General features: G+C 39.8%; 1 protein-coding gene across 1 annotated transcript in view; it reads right to left on the bottom strand.

The window, feature by feature from the left end:
- The window catches only part of LOC103462177 (RNA polymerase II elongation factor ELL2-like), a 33,571-nt gene extending 9,402 nt beyond the window's left edge, over positions 1-24,169 (bottom strand). The window contains exons 1-5 of the mRNA XM_008404799.3: positions 23,732-24,169; positions 23,128-23,175; positions 9,575-9,702; positions 7,377-7,540; positions 1,645-1,883 (exon numbers count right to left, since the gene is read on the bottom strand). Of these exons, the coding sequence (XP_008403021.2) occupies positions 1,645-1,883; positions 7,377-7,540; positions 9,575-9,702; positions 23,128-23,175; positions 23,732-24,058 (906 nt within the window). The 5' untranslated portion in view covers positions 24,059-24,169. The remainder of the gene's footprint in view (positions 1-1,644; positions 1,884-7,376; positions 7,541-9,574; positions 9,703-23,127; positions 23,176-23,731) is intronic.
- Between the last annotated feature and the right edge of the window lie 2,155 nt (positions 24,170-26,324).

Raw genomic sequence — 26,324 nt, 5'->3', positions numbered from 1 at the left:
CGGATTAAAAAAATTCAACAGATTTTTCATTTAATCACATAAGGCTTTTTTATATTAGAAGGACATTAAAAGATTCAAATAATGTTTTAATTCCCTTTTTTAAATAAGAAAATAATCATTTTATTGCATTAACATGGCGTTTCTTTAGTGAATTTGATTCAGGTGAAGATAAAACTTTACTACCTGAGGAGTTTTGGCTAAAACGTATCGACAGTCAACGATTTTTTTTTAATATAATCTGTGCGTCTTGTGTTTAATAACTTAATAGCTCTGAAAATGTTTTTTTTTTTCAGCAAATAGTCTGTTTTGGGTCTCTGTACTCCAATTAATGATTAATTGATTACTGAATTAGTGGACAATTATTTTGATAATTGATTCATCACGATTAATCGTTTCAGTCCTATGCATCATCATTAAAAATCATGAATTTTTGACCATCTTTTCTCATTAAAATGATCCACAGTCGCACTCTACTCTAGTTACTATAATAAGATGAAAACGGCCATGTTGAGAAGCTATGCTGTCCCCCTGCTACAGTTTCTTTAGCCTCGTATTTGACTGCCTTTCTTTGAGGACATCCATCTTTCTGATGGCTGCTGACACGGCGGCCCGCCCAACAGCAAACAGGATCTCTGAAGAGGCAATTATAGCACTGACCTAATTAGAAACAACAACCTACACAACTCCCCTAAGCACATGCATTGACAAGCTGAGGGACGACAGAAGACGGACACCAATGTGATCAGTAAAAAACAAAAACAACAAAAAATCACACAAATGACACACACGTGAATCAAAAACAGCCGGAAGAATCCAGACTGGCCTGCTAGACTTGATGCTTGTTTATAGTTTTTAGCTGTTATACACATTTTAGTCCCCATAAAGGTTTTTGGTTTGGTGTTTTGAATGGAAAGCGTGGACTAGGTCACTAATGGCTTGAAATGAATGCTGCTAAAAGGTGGCGCAGGGAAAAGTGCACAAAACTCAAGAGCAACTATAATATTTAAAACCACAATGGAAGGAGCAGGTAAAACCGGAGAGTAATTTTACTTTTACTGTTAAAGTATTTACTGTTTAGACACACATACATTTTTCCCCCAGAAACACACAAAACACCACAAACTCATGTTTGTGGTGTTTTGTAGTAGTCCTTATGGAAAATATAGGATCCTTGATATAAATCCTCCTGCAGTGATTTGTGTTTTAAAGTCCATTTAGAAATAACATTGGAGCCCAAATAAATGACTAGAGGTGAAAGTAGACCTACCATGGGATGCCTTAGATTAAAGCATGTGTGTGTGTTGAATGGTGAAACATGAAACAAGAAAATTGATGAGAAAACGTGAAAGGTGACTGTGTGAAAAAATTAGTTAGTAGATGACGGAATCTGACTTTATTTGCAGATTTATTTGCTGTTAAGCGTATTAACTCAAAATACAAATGTACATGCACAACTATGCAGCACTTTGTGATGGTCTAGCACAAGAAAAACAGGAGAACAGTGAAATAAATGGATATTTTTAGTTTACAATGTGACAAAACGTGAGTTCAAACTGCAAGGGGTGTCGATACGTTGTAAAGCTGCTGACTTCAAACTGTGTGAACCGTTTACATTAGCAGTGTGTGAGAGCTTGTGGTTTTCACCTCGTCCAGCACGGCTCCCAGCTCGGCCTTGTCCTTTGCTGCGGCCCGCTCTCTCTCCAGCCACAGGAGAAGCTCTGGTTTCCTGTAGGGTTTGAGGGCCAGCAGGTGGATGATGCGTTCCCTCAGGGGCTTCTGGGTCGGCATGCCGTAGCTCCTCCGGTTGGTGGCCGGCTGCTTGAAGAAGCTGCTTTCAGGAGCAGGCAGGGGAGCGGATCTCTTTTGGTATTTGACGCTTTTACCTGGGAATGAGCCGAAATTGCAGGAAGAAATTTGGTTAATTTGAAATTTCTCCTCATTGGATTCATGGAGAACTGTTGCTTTCATTGTTCTTAATTGTTCATTAGAAGATAATTAAATGAGTAAAGCAAACACTTTCTCTCTGCAGGTTTCGGCAAGTCAAATGTAAGACTTTTTATGACCTTTTTCAATTAATTAAATTCAACACAAAAAATAAAAACAATAAATCTTGGGATTGTTTTGGGAACGATGCTTCATTACAATCAAGTGAAGCAAAAACTATGACATTTCTGGGGTCTGTTTGTGGCTCTTGGCAGCAGTTTTGTGTTTCTCACAAACTTGGCACTACAGAGGTTAAGACTGCAGAGTCACATTGTCACCTTCCTAAATTAATGGCCTAAATCTTTTTTTTGTGTGTGTGTGTGTGTCAAAGGTGATTTTTTTGTTTGTTTGTATAATCATTTGGCAAAAAGAGGTGGTAATTTATTCTTTTTTTTTTGACAAAGACACGTTTGGCATAAAATAAGTTAGGCTGTTATTTTAGGAAGGTGAAAACATGACTCTCTACAGTGTTAACCTCCATAGTGCCAAGCTTTTTTGCACAAAATGAATGTAGCATCTTATGGGTTGGCGGTAGGAGTGAGCCAATGGGTAAGACGAATGTCGTCCGGGCAACGGGTGATAACTTTGCATCACGATAAATGCAAAAAAAAAAAAAAAGCCAGCTAGCTCTTAGCAGCTAATTACCGGTAGCCTCTATTGCCTTGACTTAGGTGCAAGGAAAACATCTGTGTGCAGCTCATGTTTTAGCCTGTCAGAATCCTATCTATATGAAAATATGCAAGATTAAACAGTCCTGCAACACCAAAATTTAATACCTGCATTTAAGTCAACTTACTCTTTAAAATAATTTTAAGACAATTTAAGTGCTACATTTTAGAGCCACGAATTAAGACTTTTTTAGGATGTGTGTAGACTCTGCATATAATTGATTTTTGCGCACTTTTTTTTTTTTCCCAGGTAGACCGGGCACGTTTGAGCCGTGAAAGCCGTCTTCTCTCTGTGCTAATCCTGCTGCAGGTTAATCTGAGCTTTAAAGGTCGGAGCGGGGAGAAAGGTTCAGGAAAAGAGAGGTTTCTGTTCAACCACTGAAGTGTGTCCGCCTCAGGTTATATTACCATGTTATCATCCTGAACCTTTCTGCTTTATGCGTCATCTGCTGGTGTGGGTTTCATGTAAATATGAGCGGCTAACAATGAGGTAAAGGTTTATTGGATAAAAACATTGCCACATTCAACAGATTTTTAGATTTAACCATGTAAGCCTTTTGTATTAGAAATACAAAGTATGTATATTTTTGTAGTTTTGGTTTAATCGCTGCTCTGAGTGTATTGTTTCAGTAGATTGCCTTTTATTTCAGTCTGTATGTTCCAGTTAATCAATGACTAAATGAGTTGACAGTTATTTCTGTAATGGAGGCATCACGATTAATCACTTCAGCCCTACTCAAAACCTAACCCCGCTTTGAGCTTCTCCTCGATGTTCTGCCTGACATGCTGTCCAGTAAACCTCCAAAGACTTCAGAAAACAGCTGCATTTCCTCTTGGGCGCAAACTTCTGGTCACTCACCAGTTTTTAAAAATCTTCACCTGCCAATTCCAATTTTCAGTGATACCGATTTTTTCCCCCTTTTTTTGGTCTGGAAAGTTGCTAAACATAAAGCACCCGAACTATTGGTGTACTCCTACTTTGCATACGAAACAACCAAAGGCAATCGGCTGCACTGCGTTGGATTTAGGGGTATCGGAGTAAAGAGGGCTACATTTTTCTTCGTTTTTTCTATCCTCAAAGCAATTTTCCTTCCACCTCTGCTTTGTGTTGTTCAGTCAGATTAAATTTGTGGTGTGACCAAATGTGCGGACATTTAAGGGTTACTGAAATGTTGCAAATGATCTCTTGTGACTAAATGTGAGTCAGATGTAGGTTTGTTGTGTTTTATGCGTTTCTGCAGGTGGAAAATGTTTTGAGAGTCAGAGCAGTGTTCAGAGAGAGTAACTTAAATTGGCCATCCACTCCAACTGGCTTTCCTATCTCGAGCTGAAGAACTCACGTTACACAATTTACGGAGTCTGAAATTGGTCCATACCAGCTGGAGCTCCGGCCTGGACGTCGGGGTCCAGAAATGGGCCGAGGAAAATGATTTCATAACTACGGCAAGGGCTGGAGCAGAGACAAACAATGAAGCACAAAGTGTAGCTGTTCAGTTTATTTTCTCTGACGATTAAAGAGGTGCAAGGTAACCTTGGCTTCCATGACTGAAGAAAGAAAAAAAAAAGTGCACAAAAATTTAATTCTGGTCATGCGGCGTGGAAAACACTTCACTTGCTTTTTATTTAGATCAGTGTTTCTCAACCTTTTTTGGCCCAGCGCCCCCCTAGCCTTTATCCAGGTCCCTCACCGCCCCCCACCAAAGAATTTGCAGGCTACTTTGCACTGACTATTATTTTATCATTAATATTACTATCACTATTGTAGATGTTTTGATTTTCATGCTTGTTTCTGTATTTATCATCAAAAATAATTTCCCAGAGAACAAAAGAGTCATGGGAATAGAAATTATTTTCACAGGCGTCTGCGAAAAATGCAAGTTAAAATTGGTAGGCCTAACAGCAGCCAATCAGAGTGGAAAAAATATTCTTATTTCGTGCCATTTTCTAGTTGTTAAATATTCCACAAAATGACCAGATAAAAGATGAACAACATGCCAGTTTAAACTTTGAACTATTTGCAAAATGACTGAGCTCTGCAACATTAAAACATGGATAGAACTATAACTACATTAATCATAGCTCTTCTTCTCTTCGGTGTTTGTCAGTTTCTGGTGGTGCAGCTCTGTGCTGCCTTCAGGAGAATGGAACATCAGAGTATCATCCATAAAATTTCACCCTTATGGCATTTATTGTGCAAACCAGAGCTTTCAGTGGAAAAACAAAAGTTCCAGGTCCTTTTAATGCCATACAAATATGAGACAGAAACATGGATTATATCTTTATATAGACCTGTCTATTGATTTATATATTAATAGTTTTACTGGACAGAAATTACAAAGAACAAATCTGGTTCTTAATCAAATCCTAATGAGTCAAATTCAAAGTGTCATGGAGTCATCAGCCTCATGACATTAATACTGACATGAAAAATAATATTGAAGAAATAAAAATATCAAATCTAATTAAAAACATAAATAAGTGATCAGTTTTTTACTGTTATGGTTTGTAAGATATATTTATTCTCAGTACTAGATATGGTCTTAAACCCATGGCACTTCAACAATATTATTTTACCTTTTATCTGGAAAAAGTGTCTGTTTATTCTTGCCATACAGTCCTCTGTATTAATTATTGCTCGAAAGGTCTTGCCATACCAGCTTATTCCTCTGTATTTACTTTAGTTTCTTAGTTTATTCTTGCATTTTGTTTTCATTCATTTCCATTTAGTTTCCTTTGATAAGTATTATCCTCTCTTGGTTTATTGCTATGTCCACTTTAGTTTCTTTCCTGCTGCTAGATTTATTTTATCGTTTATTGACCACCAGTAATCTTCACTCATCACCTGCTGCGCCGCCTAATCGTCATGTGTTTCACATCATGTGTTGATTTTTCACTGTTCGGCGTCGGATTCCCTGTTTTTATGCCATAATTCACATCTAGTTCGTTGTTTTGTTTTTTTAAGCCCCTAAGGTGCAGGGCGGTCGGGAAGCGTATCGATGGGGAAAAGGCAGACTGACATAAACCTTTTAAAACAACGGAAACAATTTCTGCATTCTGATTATTGAAATTTAAAAGTGCTGCGGTACCGTTGTTCTATCACCCCGTTTTATACCGGACCACTTACAGCACCGGTGTTAACGCTATAAAATGACCGCTCTCTATTGCTCACTATCATGGAGGGATTTCTTTCTTTATTTAAATGGGTAAATTTTTCAGAGGGATACACAGTGAGAGTATCATGATTTTAGCTACCAGTAGCAGGAGAACAGAGCTGCACCAAGAAGCTAACAAACACTGAATAGAAGAAGAGCTGCCATTGATACAGTTGCAGCCAAGCATGATTTAATGTTACACAATACAGTTTTACCAAGTTGCTCAAAGTCTAAACTGGCATTGTTGTGCATTTAAGGTGTAAAGTTTACCTTCGACCAAACGCCCGCCAAAGGCATCCCAGCGCCCCCCTTTTGTAAAAATGTCCGCCAGCGCCCCCTACTGTCCTCTGAACGCCCCCTAGGGGGCTGTACCGCCCATGTCGAGAACCGCTAATTTAGAGAGAACCGATGATGGAAAGTTCACATTTTGGATGTTTTATAGTTCCGTTTGGTTCTCAACTAGTTCTAAAAATATTACAAGCTCTTAAAAAAACTAAAAATAAAAAACACCCAGCAGTTTTTTGGCAATCAGTTCATGTTTTCAGTGTGTGGAAAATGAGCAGTTTCTAAAACTTCTCGATTGTTGAATCACACCGCACCGTCACCTAGCAACCCAAGTCGAGCTCCAGCACATTCGGCCAGCTTGTTTTACTGCTGTATGCACTGTACAATGGCTGCTGGAAAAGTTAAGTGTTTTCTTGTTGAATTACCATCCAGAAACCTTGTTGGTTGTGAAGGAGGCTCTACTTCTGCTTTTCAAAGAAGTACGGTTGTACAGATGCAGTCATTTTTACGTTCGAGCGTAAAATGGAGTTGCCAGCAGCAGCTGATTTGGATTTAAAGTGACAGAGGCCCTAAAACAGCTCGTTCTGAAAGGAGCTCAACAAAGGCAACTGAGCAGAGTAAAATCTCATTATCCATTAAATTATTTTCTGTGCAAAGAAAATGTAGTTAATGTTTTCCATAGCCCATAGGCTTATCTTAACCTGTTCAAAGAAGCGTAGTAGGTCACCCTTAACGTTCATAAGTCCCTTTCAGGCAATCATGATACTGCACTATTACCTTTTTAACTGTTTAACAAAGAATTTGCAGCAAAAATGTATTGAAAATCAGCAAACAGACAGCAGAGACAGAGTATTTGTTTGATTTTTTAAAAAATTATATATGTTTGAGTCACAAAAAGTAACATAAGATCCTGCTCTCAATGAAGACAACTGGTTCTGAACCACTGGATTGTCAGACACTGAGGCTGAAAAGCCGAATCCAACAAAATTATTGCAAACACGACTTTTATAAGCAACGGGAGAGCCTGCACATCTGGTTTTATTACTCATCGCAAGAGGAAAAACGCCTGTTTTTCAGCTTCGAGCAATGATCTAAGCAGTTCAATTTACAGAAATATTCCAACAGATTTTTTGTATTTTTATTGGCGCTACTTAGTTTGCTATTTTTGATTTTATAATGGACCATTGTACACAAAACCAATGTGTTTGAGGTTTCTGCCCACTCCACAGAGAGATACTTTCATGTACAACATTTTCCCGACACATGCGACTCTTCGGTCTAATCTTACTGGGCTGCGTGGCTCCGGGTTTGATCTCGATAGCCGAGCGGCTCCAGCTGTCCTTCTCCATCTGAGACATCCTCTCGCGGGTCATCTGGTAGGAGTCGTCGGTGGCACACACGGTGATCTTGTCCTGGATGCTGCCTTGGCCCTCCAGCTGCTCGCGGCCGTCGCTGTGGAGTGGAGAGAAGAAAAAAAAAAAAAAGCAGGATTTCTCCTCGTGTTCGTGTAGCCTGTTACGAGAGTTTTTCCCAGACAGTATGGCTGTACGTTATGTCAGAGGCTGGGTTTAGTCTGGTTCATGGCAGTGCAGAGCCGACGGAAAACCACAGGGATTACTTTGGCTCTGACTTGCACAACAGAGATCGACTTAGAGGTAAAGAGTTTGTTTAGCAAACCTGTTCATATGAGCACAGAATGGAAGATTTGTGGAATTGTCAAAGTTTATTTTCATCTTAAAAAGAGCCATGATGTTCTCTCAATGGAAGCCCTGATTCTCTCTGGGTACTCTGGCTTCCTCCATCTGAAAAAACATGCAAGTTAGCTTAACTAGCAATTCCAAGTCGCTCTTAGCTGAGAATGAGTCCATGCATGATTGTCTGTGTCCTGTGTTGTGTGTTTATGTTGACTTTAACTAACTCAACTCCAAGATACTGAAGTGCTGTAGTTGGAACTGTTCCCACAAGGCATGGACCATGTAACAAGGTTTCACAAAGTCACAGTTTCAAAACCACCATGCCTCCTGTCATACTGACTCCCAAAGGACAAAATCCTTTCAACTGATAAATCAGAGAAAGTACCGGAGTACGACCAGCGGTCATTGCAATTAAAAGGAAAGGGGAAAAAAAAGCATTGGATATGGAGGAGTATATTTTTGCCAATATGCTGCAGGTTGATTTCACATTTTGAAAAGAAAGACACTTTGTTATTCTCTGATCTCAAAACAATTTACATTTTCAAGGACAAAATAAAAAACGTTTGTGGCTAAAGGCATAGGTTTACGACATTAAACAAAGATGCTTTCTGACATCATAAAGTCAGACATTTGCAGGAAAAAAATTTAGAAGTTCACCGAGATTATAAAGTCAGACATTTGTGACAAAAAAAAGTCCTTCAACAAGCAGGTGGTAAATTTAGGGGAAATGCATCCAGATATTTTGAGATGCAGTCTAGTTCTCTGTCTGTGACAACAGTTGAATCTCCCAGGTGAGTTTTAACTGATAAATTTAAGAGTTTTTTTCTTACAAAATCTGACTTTGCAATATCGGAGAACATCCAGGTTTTAACATCAGGAATGTATGTTTGTTATGGAAAACTGTAATTTTTTTTTTCTTGCAAATGTACGATTTTTTGCCAGAGAATATCCCGGCTTCTCACTGAAAACACGTGAATGTGATTTTTAAATTTTTCCACCAAAACCTTTTTTGGAGGAAAGCATCGCTTTCATTAACATGACTCTCAGAGCTACTTTAAAATGAGCAGAACGGGAAAAATGACAATAAAACGGACAATTAAAATATTGGTTCTTTGAAGCAGTAGGATAAAGTTGTGGCTAAAACAAAAAGAGCAGGTTATAGTTTTTTGTTTCAGTTTTTTTCCCTGTAGTTTCACATGAGGTTACCATTCAAGCTGCCTAGTCTCCACAAAAAACGAAAAAGTCTCAGGTTTGAGTAATGAAAGGATCTGTCCAGAACAAATATAGAGAATTTGGCATCCCTTGTGATGGGGCAGGTGGGGAGTAGATTATGCTGGTTTGCATTTTATAAAAATGAAAATCAGAGCTGCATCAATCAAATAGCCGGATATCAGAAGCGGCCATCTTTGATGTGTTTAGCTCTGATCTGTGATTTGGCTGGTAATGTACAGAAAAGTCCCATTTTCTTTCTGCTCATTAAAGGAATTAAAATTATGAACACACACTAGATTTGGTGCATAAACACATGAACCAACTTTTAAAAAACTCCCAACTTTTCAGGAGTTTATTAAAAGTTGGATTATGCGAGGGGAAAATATTTTGATGCATGGATTTCCTCCATTTTCTGTTGGATGCAAAATTACAACATCTACTAAAATATTTTTTTTTGTTTGTGGAAAAACAAACCAACCTCAAAATCTGAATCAGGATCCTGTAACTTCTTAAATTAAACCAGAAACCAACATTAAGCTGGTTTCTGGTGAAAACAACCCGGAGCCAATTCCCTCTGTACCTGGAGATGTACTGATGGATGCAGTCGAAGCTGGCTTGAGGCTGGTCTTTGCTGTCACTGGACAGGTAGAAGGAGAAGATGCGCAGAGCAGAAGGTGACTCTGGTGTTGGAGTTGGGATCTTGAAGTACTGTGATGAAAACAGTGAAGTGGGGGAGAAAAAAGTTAAAGATTGCTCTAAAAGTGTACGCATCGGAACCAGCCAATACCTTGAACTCGTCAACTCGATCAAGAATTAATGCGTCTTTTATTGCCTTTCAAAACTGTTGACATATTGCACAAGAAAAAGCAATTATCTCCACAGACTCTGCAGCCAAATGCAACGTAGCCAAGAAACACAGGGCTGAACAAGTCAAGGTTTTTTGCAATCAACATAAATCTCTTCCTATTTTCGCTTTTGGACAGCCTGAGGCAAAAATACTCTCTTGGTATAGTCCAAGAAGAGAAAAGGTAATGTAAAAAAAACCCAACAAAAAAAACAGAGGCTTATTCTGGTCTTCTCTGTTCATTGTGCTTAATAAATCAAAAAGCAGTGAAGCGCTGAACAGGTCAAAGGGATACAGAGGCTTACTCTGTCTCAGTTGGGCAAACAGTATTCATAAGATGTTGATTCAAAGTTCAAATATTAGGGATCTTTCCCAGGCGTCAAAGGTACTGCAGTTGAGATTTCGGCACACCCTGGAGAGGCACTAGAACATCACAGCGTCAGCAGAAAGACTAACATGAAAACCGAAGCATCTGGGGAGAAAAGCTGTGTTTTCTGTCTACAACAGGAATTGGATGGCTTGAGATTTTTTTTTATAGTACAAAAACCTCGAGCAAAACGTATTATCAATATTTACACAAATATTTCAAATAAATGGTCCATCCAGCATGCTCTGCTGAAGCATCCTTCAGGTTTCCTGCAAAACTCGGTGGAGGCCGGAGCAAACGCTGCAGACCAGAACGTGCACCACGCAGCCTGCAAACCTGCAGCAACTGACCAGACAAACGTTTATGACGAGAGCTGAAAGGACGCCTGACTCAGCAGGATTAGGCATTTGCAAAAATAAATAAAAATAAAATAAAATAAAAGGAATTTTTCAGAAAAGCTACGCGAAAGAATCTCATAACATCCAGGAGACAAAGTATAGCATGGGCTATAATTAACAGGAATTCCTGTAAACTAATTAACATCAGACCCAAGAGTCTTTAATGTTTTTACTCTTTTTGCCATCAAATGTTTCTCTGGACACAACAATATGACTATGGAAGATATTAAGTTGGTTATGTGCCACATAACAGAATATCATATCAGAGAATTGCAAAATAAAATTTTTGGGGGGGCTTTCTGGAACACATATTTACCATTTAGGGCATTTTATTGCCCCTCTTAGTTTTTCATTCATTTTTTTTATTTAAAATTATTCTTATGCATATCTTCAATTATTTACGGAAAATGCTTTTTTTTTTACTACTGTTACTCTGCTTTCTCCATTTTGGTGAGTTCTTGGGAACACCAAAATGTGTCCAAGCTTCAACCCTGTGACACAAGCCATCACCTCCACACATGAAAGATAATAGGTTAAAATGTCTAAGAGCAACGGAGGCAGAATCGATCCAGAAGGAAGCCGGTTTTACACCAACAGGCTCAGACTTAAAAATAAGCTCGTTTCTACAGTCAACACTTTGTAGTTCGACTAAAATCTTCAGCTTTACATTAAAGAAAACTTCTAGAAACATGAGACCAAGATTGGACTAAAAACCCTGTACCACATGTCAAGCACTGTGGTGGAAGCGTCATGCTGAGGATCTGTTCAGTTGCCGTTGGTATTGGCGTATTGTGGAAAGCAGGTAAAAACACAGAAAACAGAAAATTACTCAACCTCACCTCTAATAGTGACAAATACAATTAAATGTTGGACACACAATACATTTTCCAGCAGGGTAGTCAGATCCTTGTCGATGGCAGAGTAGTTTCTCTGCTGCAAGTTTAATCAAATAGAGGAAATGTATACAGTATGTACAATTTTCACCCTGCTGCAGACAAGACAAAATTCATAATAAAGTCAAATCTGAACACGCAACAGGTTTTGCGGCTGATTCTTTTTTTCTCTTATTGTTTTCTTATCATGTCATAAATGCCAACATTTGAAAATAAAAATGATTCTCTGTGTGAACTTGTTGATGCTGGACATTTGGAAACAGAGCCTGCTGCCTCTGCGCTTTGTTTTAAAGCATGCAAATATCCATTCCTCTGAAAGTAAATGCAGTGCATAAGATCTGGAGTTGTGCCAACAAACAATGCCCACTTGAAAAGGATGACTCGAATAATAATGCAAAGCAATAAAGGGGGAAAAAAAAACAAAAAAACAATGTTTTAGCTCCACACATGCAGAATTTGCCTATAAGGATCACCTTTGACATTTTGTCACTAGTTTGCAGCAAAGCAACAGGGACGTTGCCTCCTATTTTCTTATCAGCTCGCTGCACATGTCTTTACAAGTAGGCTGTCACCACAGGAATCCATCCAAACTGAGCTCGAGCGCTACACAGGCAGTTCAGGTTGATCTGTTTCTTAAAAAAACCCCAAAAAACCACACAAAAAAAACGTGTCCGTGTGATTCTGTAGTGGCTTCGCCTCTGGACAGCCTCCGAGTGATGTGTGCATTTAAAGTCTAAAAGGTTAACAGCTCAGTTCGGTATCGTTTATCTGCAGAAGACAGACTGATTCCCACGCAGTTTAAAACTTCGTAGTGTCAGGTGTGTCTCATGTTAGAGCGGACCGGTCAGACTTCAGATGTAGGGAGAGCTCATCACGTTTGGCCGTGGTCATTGTACGGCGTGCAGCTCGGAAAACGGCAAAAACCAAAAGCCATTTGTATACGAAAGCCTGTATAAGACGCTGACTTTCAAAAAGGTTTTACACTAGCAATGTTTACGTGGCACCATGCAGCCCCTTTTCAAGAACCTACTTTGCTCGGGTTTCATGTGTGTAAATGTCAGAAATATAGATGCATATTAATATGTGTATTGATCCTGATATTGAAAAAAATAAATCTAGATCGGGTAGCAACATGCCTGACCCTTAAGGACAGATCTATTCAGTCTATGCTTTATGCTCTGAGCAACATCATGCTTTATCATTTATTTTAAAAACTATTTTCACAATTTTGCAGTTTTGAACTGCTTTGTACTGGTATGCCACACCAAAATAAGTTGAAGTCATAATGTGACAAAAGATAACACAATGTAATTCCATTCGAAAGGGACAATGACTCAAAAATTCAGCTTTCCAAGCAGGTTGGTCGAGTTCACTTAATTCTGCTGGTTAGCAGCAGAATTAAAACCTGCTGCTAGGTAAATAACCTGAATGCTCCTGCAGCAACATTCAATAATTCATGTTCTGCGTTCACTGCATTGTTGTGTGTGGCGTCCCAGGATCCCTGCAGCTCCGAGCGTCCTGCCGTGAACCACACAAAGAAGCACTGGCTGGCATTTATCTTCTGGCGACTGCTCATACGGCCTCCGCTGCCATATTTCTTCACTCCTGCTGTGGGAACTACAACAAGCACTCTCAATTCCCAGCAACCAGGGCCCACACCAGAGTGGAGCATGCTCCCCAAGAGGACACACACACACACACAGCAATCCCTATAACCCAAAGAGGAGGTCTGAAAAAGAAGAACCTGGCGGTTTCTGCACTTAACTCACCATGAACGATGAAACATTTATGGAATTCCTTTCAAGTTAAAAATATTCAGAGAATCTGCGGGTTACTTCTAATCTTTAAATGAGCAGCGCACTGAGAAAATGAAATGGTGAAATCCATAGCTGGGGTCTATTTAAGGAACTTAATGAAGGACCGGGAAGCCAAAAGGAACGTTTCCAAATCAAGAGAAGGGAGAATCTGACAAGCGTTCCAACATGTTTTAAATGCTAAACCAAACTTCTGCTAGTGAGCCTTTTTCTTTTTGAAAGTAGAAAGTTTTGTCCATAATGTAATGTGCATCTGCTCTGCTATTCATTCATTAATGTGGTTTTCACACTTTTAAACTGATACAGTGTGATGTGTTTAACCTAATAACTCAGGTGGACCAAAAGTCTCAAGCCTGACATGAAGAACCTTAAAGACACATGTCTGAGAAACAGAAACCTTATAAAAACCAAACTGCCGTTTTCCATAAAAACTGCAAAAAAAACAAAAAAAAAAGAATCAAAGAATTGTCTAACCTTTAATCATGTTGTAATCTGATTTGTTGGTTTGGTTAATTTAATTCTAGGCTGTAAATTCACATCTTAAATTTTTGATGCAACATCTGGAGGTTTCCTGGCTGCAGGACAAATCGGCTTTAAGACTTTGCCAAAGTGCAACATTATTGCAAAGTGGAACCAGTTGTAAGTGAATGAGATGCAGATTAAACATCAGGCAATCTGTTTCCAGGTCATTTGCTTCCATGTGCGTGCCGTCAAGTTAAGAGGACAACGTCCTGAGTGACGGTTTGTGATCGGATAACAGTTACCAGCTCTGGATGCAAATTAGCTGACATCACAGCCGGGGTTCGGCGTCAAGGCATGTCGAGGTTTCAGAAAGAGTTTCAAAACAAAAAAGCCTCCCTTCGATCTTCAACCTTTACTACTGATATCATATAATAAATAGATACAAGATAAAACGCAGTAGAGCGTGGAATACCGGAAGTACGGTGGATTTATTAGGGGTGTCCTGGTAAAACTTTTTCACTTGCGATACGATATCGATTTTATAGCCCTGAATACTGGCCAATATGATACTGACCCGATACAATACTAGCACAAATCATACACATTTTTATTACTTATTTTGTAGTCTGGAATGTTAGAAAAGTCTTGATCAAGTGAAATTACCAAAACAAGAGAACAATTATCAACAACAAATTTACCAATGGGCCTGTCTGCGGGATGCCAGTGCAGATGGGTAGAAATGCAGGAGCAGACTAAATGCTGGAACAGACTAAATGCTGGAAAAGACTAAATGCTGAGGCATCGTTATTACAACTATCATGATTATTATTATTTATGATTATTGTTATTATTGTTACTATTATTGGTACACAACAGTATTATTGTTAGAAATACAAAACATATTTGTGCATCTGCACACCTACATTCATGTTATGCTGAAAACCTTCACCACAAAAACCTAAAATAAAAATCCATGCATCCAATAACATATTTTATAATTCATGTGGTTTCCATTCATGTTTCGTCAAGATCAAAAGTTTAGTTCAAACTTTGTTTAAAAGAAAAGTAAGTCAGCCATTTTACATGTTTTTGTTGGGATCTTTCTAAGATTCTCATACTGTGAGAATTTTCTGACAGCCTGATGGCGACACAATCTCAGATGACCTGCAGTTCTCTCTTAACCATCAAAAACGTCTCCATATGCAGAAGATGCAGAAGGTGGAAGGGCTTCATCAAAGCATAAACCTGTGAGAAACTGCCGCCGGTGCATGGGGGATCATGTTTCCTGTGAGCTTTTTGGTTGAATGCGAGGCTCTGGGTGTAGATCTCCTGCAGGCCATTGTTTCCACATCCTCTGCAGCCCTGAGTAATGGCCCTCTGAAAACAGCCCATCTTTTGTCCCCGCCTCCCCGGTTCTGGAGTGGGAAGCTGCGGGAACCGCTCCCCCCGCCCCCTTCGCGGCGGACGGGGGAGGTCAGGGAAGACGTGCAAAACCTGCCGCCACCATCCTCTGTCTGCCATCAATGGAGGGGGCATCCTGGGGAGACGGGTCACTCCAGGCCGGCCAGAGCTAACGCAAAATTTGCGAGTGAGAGTGTGTTAATCCAGCGCGAGCCAAAGCAGGGCTCAGCTCCAGCTTCCCTCAGCAGGACATAATCAGCCTTACTGCCACTTGTAAGAAAGACAAGGGAGGCGGAGAGGCCGAGTCGGACGATGAGCAAACATCCTCACCCCCGCCTCAGAAACACACACCCCCACACACACATCCTCGCCACACTTCAGTAAACGCCACTTCTCATCATCTCACTGCAAACAAAAGAGGCAAATTGTTCCCAGGACCACAAGTTGACACATGCCACTAAAGACAAGTGCCCTCCACCCCACCCTACCACCAGCACCACCAACATGGCTACAATGGAGGACAGAGACGCCAAACACAATGTGCGTCTGTGTTTCTAGATGCAGGGAGGAGAGACGGAGATCAGCGCAGCGGAGAGAAATGGGCTCACGTTTAAAGGCGAGCCACGTGTTTTACGAGCCTCTCGGTTGGCCCCTTGAAGCTCAGAGCTACGGAGAGAGTCTTCTCTCCCTCGCCGAGTTTCGCATGGCGACATCGGGGTGATTAATGTGGCTGCCATGAGTGGGAGACAGTGCATGTAATCAAGTCCCAGCCTGTAATCACCTTCCATTCCTTTTTCATTTGCAATTTCGCAGAGCTGCAGTCGGTAGCTGCACAACTGGCAGAGAAAGGGGCAGACAGGCAGGTAAGTAAGTAAGGGTTGGTGTTGGGGAGGGGGTGCCACAAGAATCCCCCTGAGGGTGTCACTCCCCCCACTACAAGGAACCCATACGTCTGGGGCAGCTGCCGCGGGGTCGATCTGTCAACTTCAACAAACTCTAAAAAAAACGAGCGCCCGACGACGTTTGAGTGGGACGCCACACGTGTCGGAATACAGAGAGGTTTGGGGTCTCATTAAGTTATACAGTGAGCTTTTTACACGAGGCAATTATACAGGACTCATTCCTCAGCAAGCCCAGATATGCTCATGCAGCTTAATCAGACACAGGAGGACATATTTCAAGCGTGCCAAGGGGAAGTTCGTCTCAGGTTTGTCTCAAAAAAGCCAACAGGTAATCCAGTCAGTGCAAAGAGATTTTCATTCCTGGTGTTTGAGAAGCGGCACCAGAACCTCCTCCCCACCCCCCTGTCATAATCCCAAAACAACTTGGCACTTGTTGGCCGGTGCTAATTATGTAAATCTTTGGGAGTGGTTTCACTGGGCGAAATACGCAGCACATAAATCATGATAAAGAGATTACTGAAATACAGAGAAAGCAGTATTTCAGTGTAAAAATAACACATGTGATTTTTGTACAGAAGTAGCAATTCAGGACTATAGATAGCTAAATATTTTACAGTGTACTTCTAAAGTATTTAGTTTTTTCCACTTTTGTCACATTAAAAATCATCAACTTTAAAGTATTACATTGATTTATGTAATAGGCAAATAAATAGTGGATAGCTTTGAAGTTGAAGGACATTTTTGTCCACATATCAAGATGTCCATGCAAACAGCGTGCGTGTGTGTGTGTGTGTGTGTGTGTGTGTGTGCGCGTCTTAATTTTAGTATCTAAAATTAAGACCTTAATCTGTCTTTAATTAATTATAATAAATGTAATTTGGCTTTAAATATGCGTTATTTAGACAAATATCTGTTGCTTTAGTCAAATGCAGACATCTTCATTCTGTTCTGTGACTACATGCTATTGCTAACTGGAAGCTAGTATATACCATGGCTAGCCTTTTTTTTGCATCTATCAATATCATGGATAAGTATAAATTTAGCTCCAGCTGGCTGTATGATGTTTATTTTTTGCCACTGGGTAATTTCTGTTACCAACCCACACAATGCATTGTGTGCAGTAAAAGTCCAGATCATTGGACAAATTCTATATAAAATATGAAATTTTCATCTGTACGTTTATGTTGTGACACAAGTCTTAAATTTTATTCATAATGGTCTTGAGGTCTTTAAAAGTCTTAAATCTGAATTAGTGAAACCTGCAGAAAGCCTCCTTATCTCTGATGCCCACAAATAAAAATCTAGTAAAGCCCAATTTTGCTCAGATAAACGTTTGATGTTTGTCACAAGATGTTCTGGAGAGATGATACCAAAACTGAAATTTCAGGCTAGCATGCCAAATGCCAATTATGTTGGAAAACTAAATGCAAACACACTGCCGGCACAGCAACACTTAAGAGTGGCAGCATCATGCTGTGGGAAAGCTGGTCAGATTTGATTGTGAAAATGGATAAAGTTAAATAAACAGACTTTAAACCAGAGCAGAGCTTCATCATCCAGCAGGACCATGATAATAAACTTACAGTGCAGTGGTTTAGATCCAAGCACATTTACTATACGTGTACAAATGTCCGAGGCAAAGTCTGGACCTTTATCTAATTATGAATCTGAGCCCAAGACTTGAAAACTGATGTCAGCAACAGCTTGTTGTAGATAAGGTATGCTACACTTTTTAGATTTTTTTGAAACCCTGGATCATTTTGCTTCCACTACAGAAATATGCACTACTCTGTGCTGGTCTTCAACAAAGAATCCTTAAAAAAGAAAAGAAAAAAAAGGAGAAAAAAAAGAAGTTTTGGGTCACTAGAAATGTGAAAATATTCAAGGAATGTAACTCGCAAGCAACTGTGAAGATGTCAAACATTCATAAAAATACTGATCTAAAACCTTTAGAGTGCGTTTGGAGCATGCTTAGCGTTAGCTTCCAGATGATTGGACTCGCAGTAGGGACTCTTCTATCGCTCTGGGCACAAACAAACCCCGAGGCGAGGCCACCACGCATCAGGGCTGACAGCAGCGCGTTTGGATGAAAAACTGGATTCATTTTGGGAGATCCAGGCAGGGTGACACCGCATAGCCTGCATTCCCCTGCTCATTGTTATTCAAATCAGAGGCGACAGCACACAATCAGAGGGCACTGTCAGGGTCGCAGCACAGCCAGAGTGAAGGCACACAGGCAGAAACAAACCCTTCCTTTAAAACTTGTGTACGCCAACAGCAGACCAAGCGCAGAAAACGTCCATTTCAACTCCACAGAAACACAAGGAGGAGCCGCTTTTATCTGGGGCACGAAGGGGGCGGACAGGACGAAGGAGGTGGGACACGAAGAATTCATGTTGTCACATCGCCCAGGACAAACAAAAAGACGCAAAAGCCAACTGTCCACACACAGGTCATCGCCAATAAATACATTTAAGAAACGAGTGACGAAACACGCTTTGGGGGCGCATAAAAAGTTTTCGCCCTCCTGCTTCCGAGGTTTAAAGATGCCAAATGAAGCGGTAGAGGCGCACCGATTGCAGCTTCTTTAAAAAGCCACCAATCTTTAAAAAGCCAGACTTGCCGATTCTGATTTTGTTGCTTGAAATGTTGCTAAATACACCGATTGACATTTTATTACGATATTTTGTGGTAGTATTGTGACAACAATAAAAGTGACGATAAGAACCATTTATCACTTCTGTCTTTTATGGCTGTGACTGGATGAGACAGCAATCAATACTGATCTTGGAAAACATTCCAGTGTTTAAAATGCTTCTTCAGGACACCAGTCACATAAAGTGCTATGTCACCAAAATGCACCTGGGTAATGCATTTAAGCATATTTATTTGTCTCTATTGAACAAGCTGTGAAAAAAACAAACTACAAAATAACAATCCAGAAAATATGGAGATTTTTAAACATCATCATTAAACCACTGTGACAGATAAATCAAAAGTTTATGAAAAGAAATATATCACAGTAAATTAGAAATGTTGCGATAAACGCCCAATGTGATATTCCAGTATTTGTAGTCAATTTCCAGAAAGATTTTTTTATTTATCATTTATTTATTGATTTTATTTATTATTTTTCAGAATTTTGCCACTTTTGGTTTTTGAATTATTTGCCATTGATAATAAAATGTGATGTCACTTCCCTTTTGATGACAAGTGGCAACCTACCTTCCACCTGACTGGAGGGGAATAGTTTGTTCAATCTCCATTAATGTGGTGCAGAAGAAGAGTTTATATCACAGCAGACGATCCTGATGACGACTGAACTTGGTCTCAAGATGTTGGTCAGAGATTTACTTGTTACATGTAAAATTAAGAGATTTTAAATATTTCCCCCCTTTTTCATCATGAGGCTTTAAAAAGTTTTGGTCAGTTCCTTTTTAAATTGATTTTTACAGAGAAAACAAGGAACCTCATATGCAACAAGATATATTCATCAGTCTTAGTAAGGTAACTGTTTTAAAACAGCAGTTGTTCATCATGCAGCCGGAGCAGACAGCCCTACTAATTACCCAGAGGACATCAGCTTGTTTGACTTGCGCCTCCTAAATACAGCCATGTGGTAAAACCATGGTGTTTTTACGTTATTCACCATAGCAATCTGCACACATGCAGAGAAGACAGCTTTAAGGTATGTAATTATACACACAGAAGGTGAGAGTCAAACCAGGGAGTAAGGTGAAAACAAGAGCAGAGTTCGCAGAAGCGTTCCTCCTCACGGTACCGATGAAGTGCCTCTGCTCCAGACACAAACACTCGTCGATGTCTGAGCCGAGCAGACAGTGAAAGCTAATGCAAACACAAGTCATGATGCCTCAGTCTGTAATCAAGAGCACTACAGCTCCTGTAATTACCTCTAAACATTCATTTGGATATTAACCTTAGGCCTCTCTGCTACATACTGGGAGGGGTGTGAAATTTGCTCCAATCCTTTAAAAAAACAAAACAAAAAAAAACAGAAAAGGTCCCACTCAACCCTCTGGATGTTTTGAGATCTTTCTATAACCTCAGAAACATTGAGAATACTAACTAATATGTTCAGACTCTGTTTTGCAGAAACGTCTGAAAACCACATATCAGTTAGGAGGAACATTTTGTTGATCTGTCACTTAAAATCCCAATAAAAAACAATTAAAGCAGGAATTATTAGTCGTCTTGATGAAATCACAGAAAACATTTACGACTGCCTCTCTTTGTAGTTCTTCAGTAGGCTGGCACATTTCTCTTGAAGTATATACCAGCCCACTCTCCCATGGCAAATCGTTCAGGTGTAAACTTTGACCTTTACCACCCTAAGTCCACGATGAAGAAGCTCAGCAATGATCACCTCTACAGAGACCTGTGGATCTTTGTTGACATCTCAGATCATTTTTCTCTCCAAAGTTTATAAGGCCACACTCAAATTTGTTTCCAACAGAACCCGTCTCCTGGTGCTTTGCAATATTTTACAGTACAGCTGCTGTAGTCACCATGAGATGTTTTTAAATGGCAGTGTAGCACCACAATAAGCACCTACTATCCTCTGTCTGAGGCCTAAACTAATTTATTTTCTTTGTGTGTATGTGTTGAATTTGGTTCTTAGCAAAAAGGGTTCAAATGCTCACTGGTTCTGATAACCATTGTGAGGTTTGATGTTGATTAATCACTCCTGTGGTGTGGATTTAAAGCTCTTTGAATGGTCAGATTTGTCCTGGATTAGGCCAGATCACAGTAACAAACTTAGCTGGACAATAAATTGTCCCAGAGATTATTGCAATATTGTTGTTTTGAGACCATTTTCAAGTAATATAATGGTAATGGAATAATAATGCGAGTAGAATCTCTTGAAGATCAATAAGCTTTTATTTCTAACCAATATTAACACTGGAACTGGGAGACATTTTAAATATCCCAAATAGCTTTACAAAAACATCGAATACTGATGTCTCTGCAAATAAAACTGCCCTTCCAATAGTTGAGGTCAATGCACAAGTCATCCAGGTTTTGGTAGAAAAAGAGGACGACACAAGAAAAAACAAACAATCACGCAACTGGAAATTATCGAACTTGCTGCAATTCAACGTATCCATAAAATATCCTGACCAATTTCCATGGAAATATTTAGAGTTTTGTGTGATTTCATTAAGAGGAGTTTATGATTCTGACCTTAACGCTACACATGTTGATATCAACGCTCTGTAACTCTTCCAGAGACACAACTCCCTCAAGACCAAAGAAAACAACAAAGAAGAAGAAGCTGACTTCCTTTTCACCTGTACACAGAACTGTCAGGAAACCCTACATAACCCCTTCAGCAATGCAGGTTTAGTATCCTCACTTAAAACAGGAACTATTTAGTTTTTAACTTGAAACTTTCCAGAAGTAAGCAAGACTTTCCCATCAGGTTCAACCGGTCTGATGATTGCACACCGAGCCCCCTCTGAAACTCGCCACCACTCAAGTTTTAAAACATTTTGTCGTGACAGGCAGGGGGGCTGCAACTCTCTCGAAGCAGCCCGGGCAATTAGCATTGACTGAAAAGTAACTATTCCCCAAGGACACAGCTGCTCCCAGCTCAAGTCAAAACACACACAGTTCAGGCTGTTTACTGCAGATCCAGCGCCGACATCCCAAGAGACAAAGACAGGCTGGTGAGATATTATGTCTCAAATCTGACGCAGAGTGCTTTGGAAACATTGCTTTTTTTCCCCCACATTTTGTCTTCAGACATCATGTGTTTTATTAATATTTTGTACAACAGATTAAATAAGTAGTATATAGTTAAAGGAGGTCCTGCTTGCAGTTTACTGCAGGCCTTACAGGAGATATCGCAAATATGTCGGTAAAGTTGTTCTCCTCAAATGAAAAAAAAATAAATCTTTGTCTTACATATGAAGAGCTAAATGTGATTGGAAACATAACACTGCATTACAACCTGATTAGACCAACCCTCAATATGAAATGTGGTGGCAGCATCATGCTGTGAGGATGCTTTTCTTCAGTAGCAACATTGAAAGATGATCTTTAAAGTTTATCATAATATCTTCTTGTATTTATGTGATAAAAGTAATGATTGCTGTCCCTGGACAGGTTGATGTGATCAAGTGTGATTTAACAGATCACGAATTGGTTAAAATACGCTTCAGTAATTATTTACATACATGTCTGATAATTCATTAATCAGATCTCGCTAAAACCAATCAAGCTACAAACCAGCAGACAATTTACAAAACGAGTTATTTGCCTTCAAACAAACAAACAAGCGTGGAAATACTTTAGAACTGGAACATGTTACGATCTCACTTGGCAAACTATTCCCACGACTCGTCACGACAAAGAAAAAGTAGTTTTATTAAGAAATCAATTTACCGTATGTGCAAACCAGAGACAAAACTGCACAGAAGAGGCGGATGATGGGGGCTGAACGCCGTCGCGTTAGAAAAGCTGAAGCTCGAGTTTGCGATGAGATGTTAAAAAAGTGTGAATAATTTAACTAGATATAGGGGGAGGGGCGGGGGGGGGGGGAACAATGTTCTCTGACTCATCAACAACTTCTCCAACATCGCCTTCGCTCCTCTCTGTGTTCCCCTGCTTCTCCCTGTTCCCAGCACCGCTTGCTGACCCAACAAATCCCGCTGCACAGTCATCGGCCTGACCCAGTAACCTGCATGGCTCCGATCTGCCGCCAAGGGCCAGCATAAGCCACCCTGCCTCCGCTCAGAGGGTGGCAGCCCGGTCGGGGCACGGCGAGGTGACGAATCCCGTCGGAAGAAGAAATGATTGGATTTTGTTTTATTTTTCTTACGTAAGAAGAGATGGCTGCCTCTTTTTTTTAAACACTGCCACTCATCCTGTAATGCAGTTTCATCCATTTAAGCAAATGAGCTAAGCTGCAGAAGGGTATAGCACTCCCAATTAGAAAGGGTTTAAAGGTATTTCTGCAGCATGCACGTGAAACTAAGACATGGAAATGAAAATAAAATAAAATAAAAAAACTAAAAAAAAAAAAAACTTACCCCGTGGTTTCCTTTAAAACAGATTGATGTCTCATTTTGCAAAACTCCCTGCAGGAAAGAGAGGAAAAGGAAGGGGCCATTAATCTGAGCTTTAATGCAGAGTAAATTCTCTAGATTTTGTACAGTAAACACAGTCATGCTGTCATCAGTATTAAATGGAAGTTGATATTACACAATCAATAATGCTTCTCATAGGTTGGAGCTAATTATGAGACAAAGCAGCCTACTTTTCAGATCAGATAAGCATCCGCGTTTCTACAGTGAGATCTTCTGACATTTAATAGGAGTTTCAAAGAAACAGCTGAGCTTTGTTTTTGTTTTTTTAAGATAATCACAGGGTTCTGTCCCACTTCCCCCGTGTGGCAGGGAGACTCTGGTTCAGGGGGGAAAGCGCAGAAACCAGCAGCTGTAGACTGACAGGAGAGACTCTGTAGCGTTTATGCTGCTAAAATAAAAATATGTATACACAGCAGCTGAGGAATATTAGAAATGAGAAAGTGGAAACTTTTTGAAGCGCGAGAAAAGAAAAAAAACACACACTCTCACATGCCCCTTCTTAAAGAGGCAAAAACAAAAAAATTAATTAAGAACAATAATGGCGTACCTTGAGGTTTTGATACGCTTCCAGCGCTCTAATGGCCGTGTCCGTCAGCTTGACGTGGTACAGAGTAATGTTGGAGCTGTTTTTGGTAGTTTTTCCACAGGAGAGCCCATAGTGGTGCTCCTGTCTGAGTGAAGCCATCGCTGGCTCTCCCCCTGTCCTCCGACAAGAGCAGCTTTCCTCTGTCAGCTCAGCGTCACGGCGCGGGCGGGGCGTCTCCGGCGCCGTCAAACTGAGGGACATGTGTAGGGCAAGACAGTTTATCATACAATACGTGTAGCTTTTCAGACCTGATGTTAAAGCTGCGGTGTGTAACTTTAATAAGTACATTATTTTTTGTTTTACATATTTGTTAGAACTGCCACCATATTACTACAATGTGCTATTAGACAGATAATTAGTGAAAATATTCCTTCTCCCTGAGCTACTATTGCTACCTGAAGAAATGCACCGCTCCCGGTCAAAAACAACCACTCAGAGACAGGATGAGGGTCTTAAGTAATATCTTAGTCATTAGTTAATTTTCAGTCATTTTTTATTCATCATGACATTTCGTCCATATGTGTTGATAGGAAGAACATCCTTTTGTTAATCGGGAGCTGAAACATGGGTCTATCAGTAACAGTATAAACTATAGAAATGAATCTCTTCTAAATACCTAAAAAGTTATTTTAATAAAAGAAAAATTTTAAATACAGCTATCGGAAGTAGATAACCAGACAACCACCTAATTATTTTAGATTTTCACTGAATTTTAACCTTTGTAATTTTCTCGTCAATTTATATATTTTTGATAATCCAGCCCAGTAAAAATGTGAATTTAACCAAAAAGAACCCTTCTAATAAAAATGTAATCGCTGAGTGTGGTTTCGTTATATGTTAACATGGCCTGCCATACTTATACTCGTAAACACGTACTGACTGTACTTCTATTTGAGACTTTGGGCCTCAAATGCCCACTTCCAGAGCTGTTTCCAGTGAAAATCAATAGCGTTGTGAATGTAATGCATCACCTGGAGATTTTAGAAGAAAGATGCAAAGCTGTGTAACACAACCAAAAAACACTACTGCCATGGGGAAAAAGTTGATCCTCCCTTCTATTACCATCTCCACTTTAATGAGTACATTTGGACGGTCACAGTGAACTCACTCATTTGGCTTGTAAGCTGTGCCGTCACTTAGAAACTTTTCAACATCTGACCATGAAAGGAAAGCGAGATTAGATCAAAAACATTGAAGGAAAAACAAACCTCAACCCGTCTGCAGGGATTAAAAAAACAAAAAAACAAAAACGTGGATATCATTTAGTCTTCCAAGAAGAGAGCGGTCCGATCTAAATACTGAGAACTGCTTCCTCTCTGAAAACAGCCGTACAGTCAACATGGATCTGCTTTACAGATGGTGGCTGGAGAGTAGCACAGGGTTATCAATGCAAAGCAATAAGAGCGTGATTTCTCAGGGAAACAGGCATTCCTGCTCGATGAGCAGCAAATTCCTTCCATTTTATCGCTGCTTTTAAAAAGAAAAGAAAAACAGTCCTCCAATAGCAGACATCTCAAAGGTGTATTTTTATTTTATTTTATTGACCTGGCCTACTGAGGATTTTTTTCAAAGCTTTTAAGAGTATCCGCACTTTGTTTTGGAGGGGGTTTTATAGTCGAGCAGCCATGACTGGAAAGAATGACACCGAATCAAAGCACAACTTAAGTGCTTGCATAAACTGTGAGAAAGCAGAGGAGACTGGAAAAGCAGATGAGTCTCACAAGTAAGCCTATTTAGTTAAATTGCTAAGCTACTGCCTGAATGAAAGTGTGGGGGTGGGGCGTGAGAGAAGAGGTTTACTGCCGGTCAGCAGTGGACAGAAGGTGAAGAGTCTTTGCACAGCGTCCTGCAAGGTGACTGTGAATGGGAGACTTCAAGAGGTATGAACATTTTGTCAAATTACGACCTAAAACTTCAGAGTAATTTATTGGGATTTGTGATAAACCAACACAAAACACATAAAATATTTTTTTTTTTTTTTTTTTTTTACAGAAGTGTGCCATGCATTCATACTTTTAGCTCCTAACTATGTCTTTTGAAACATGTCTTTACCAGCTTTCTGGGTCTAGAGAGTGAAATTTTGCCCATTCTTCCAAATAACTCAGGATGATACTATCAATACAGGAACCCTGTTGTCTAAAACAGGAAAGTTTTAGGGGACCCTAAGCATTTTTTTCTTTTTCTCGGAAAGTGGTTCTGGAGTGAAAATTTCAGAAAGTGGGAAACCCCCCAGAGTCCTGCCTGTCTGCCCTCTATGCTGTTCAGGTTTAAATACCACAGAATATTCTAGAACTTTGTAGAACATGCTGGTATTAGAAACTTCTGGAAAAGCACAGGACCGAGTGGAACATTCAAGAACATGCAATAAAATTATAGAAAGTTACAGAATGTTATAGAACATTATATTATGTCTTAAAATGTTATAGAATGCGCTAGAAGGTCATATTTTGTTCTGTAATACCCTCCAGAATGTTCTAATCACAAAACAATATGTTTTAGTCTGTAAACAGATTAATCATTCTTGGCAGTCCTACAACCTGTAGCCTGACCTTTA

This window comes from Poecilia reticulata, chromosome 3 (genome assembly GCF_904066995.2).
Source record: "Poecilia reticulata chromosome 3, P_reticulata-male-v2, whole genome shotgun sequence".
Lineage (NCBI taxonomy): Eukaryota > Metazoa > Chordata > Actinopteri > Cyprinodontiformes > Poeciliidae > Poecilia > Poecilia reticulata.
The sequence above is the reverse complement of the archived record's forward strand: the minus strand, read 5'-3'. Positions and strand labels throughout refer to the sequence as shown.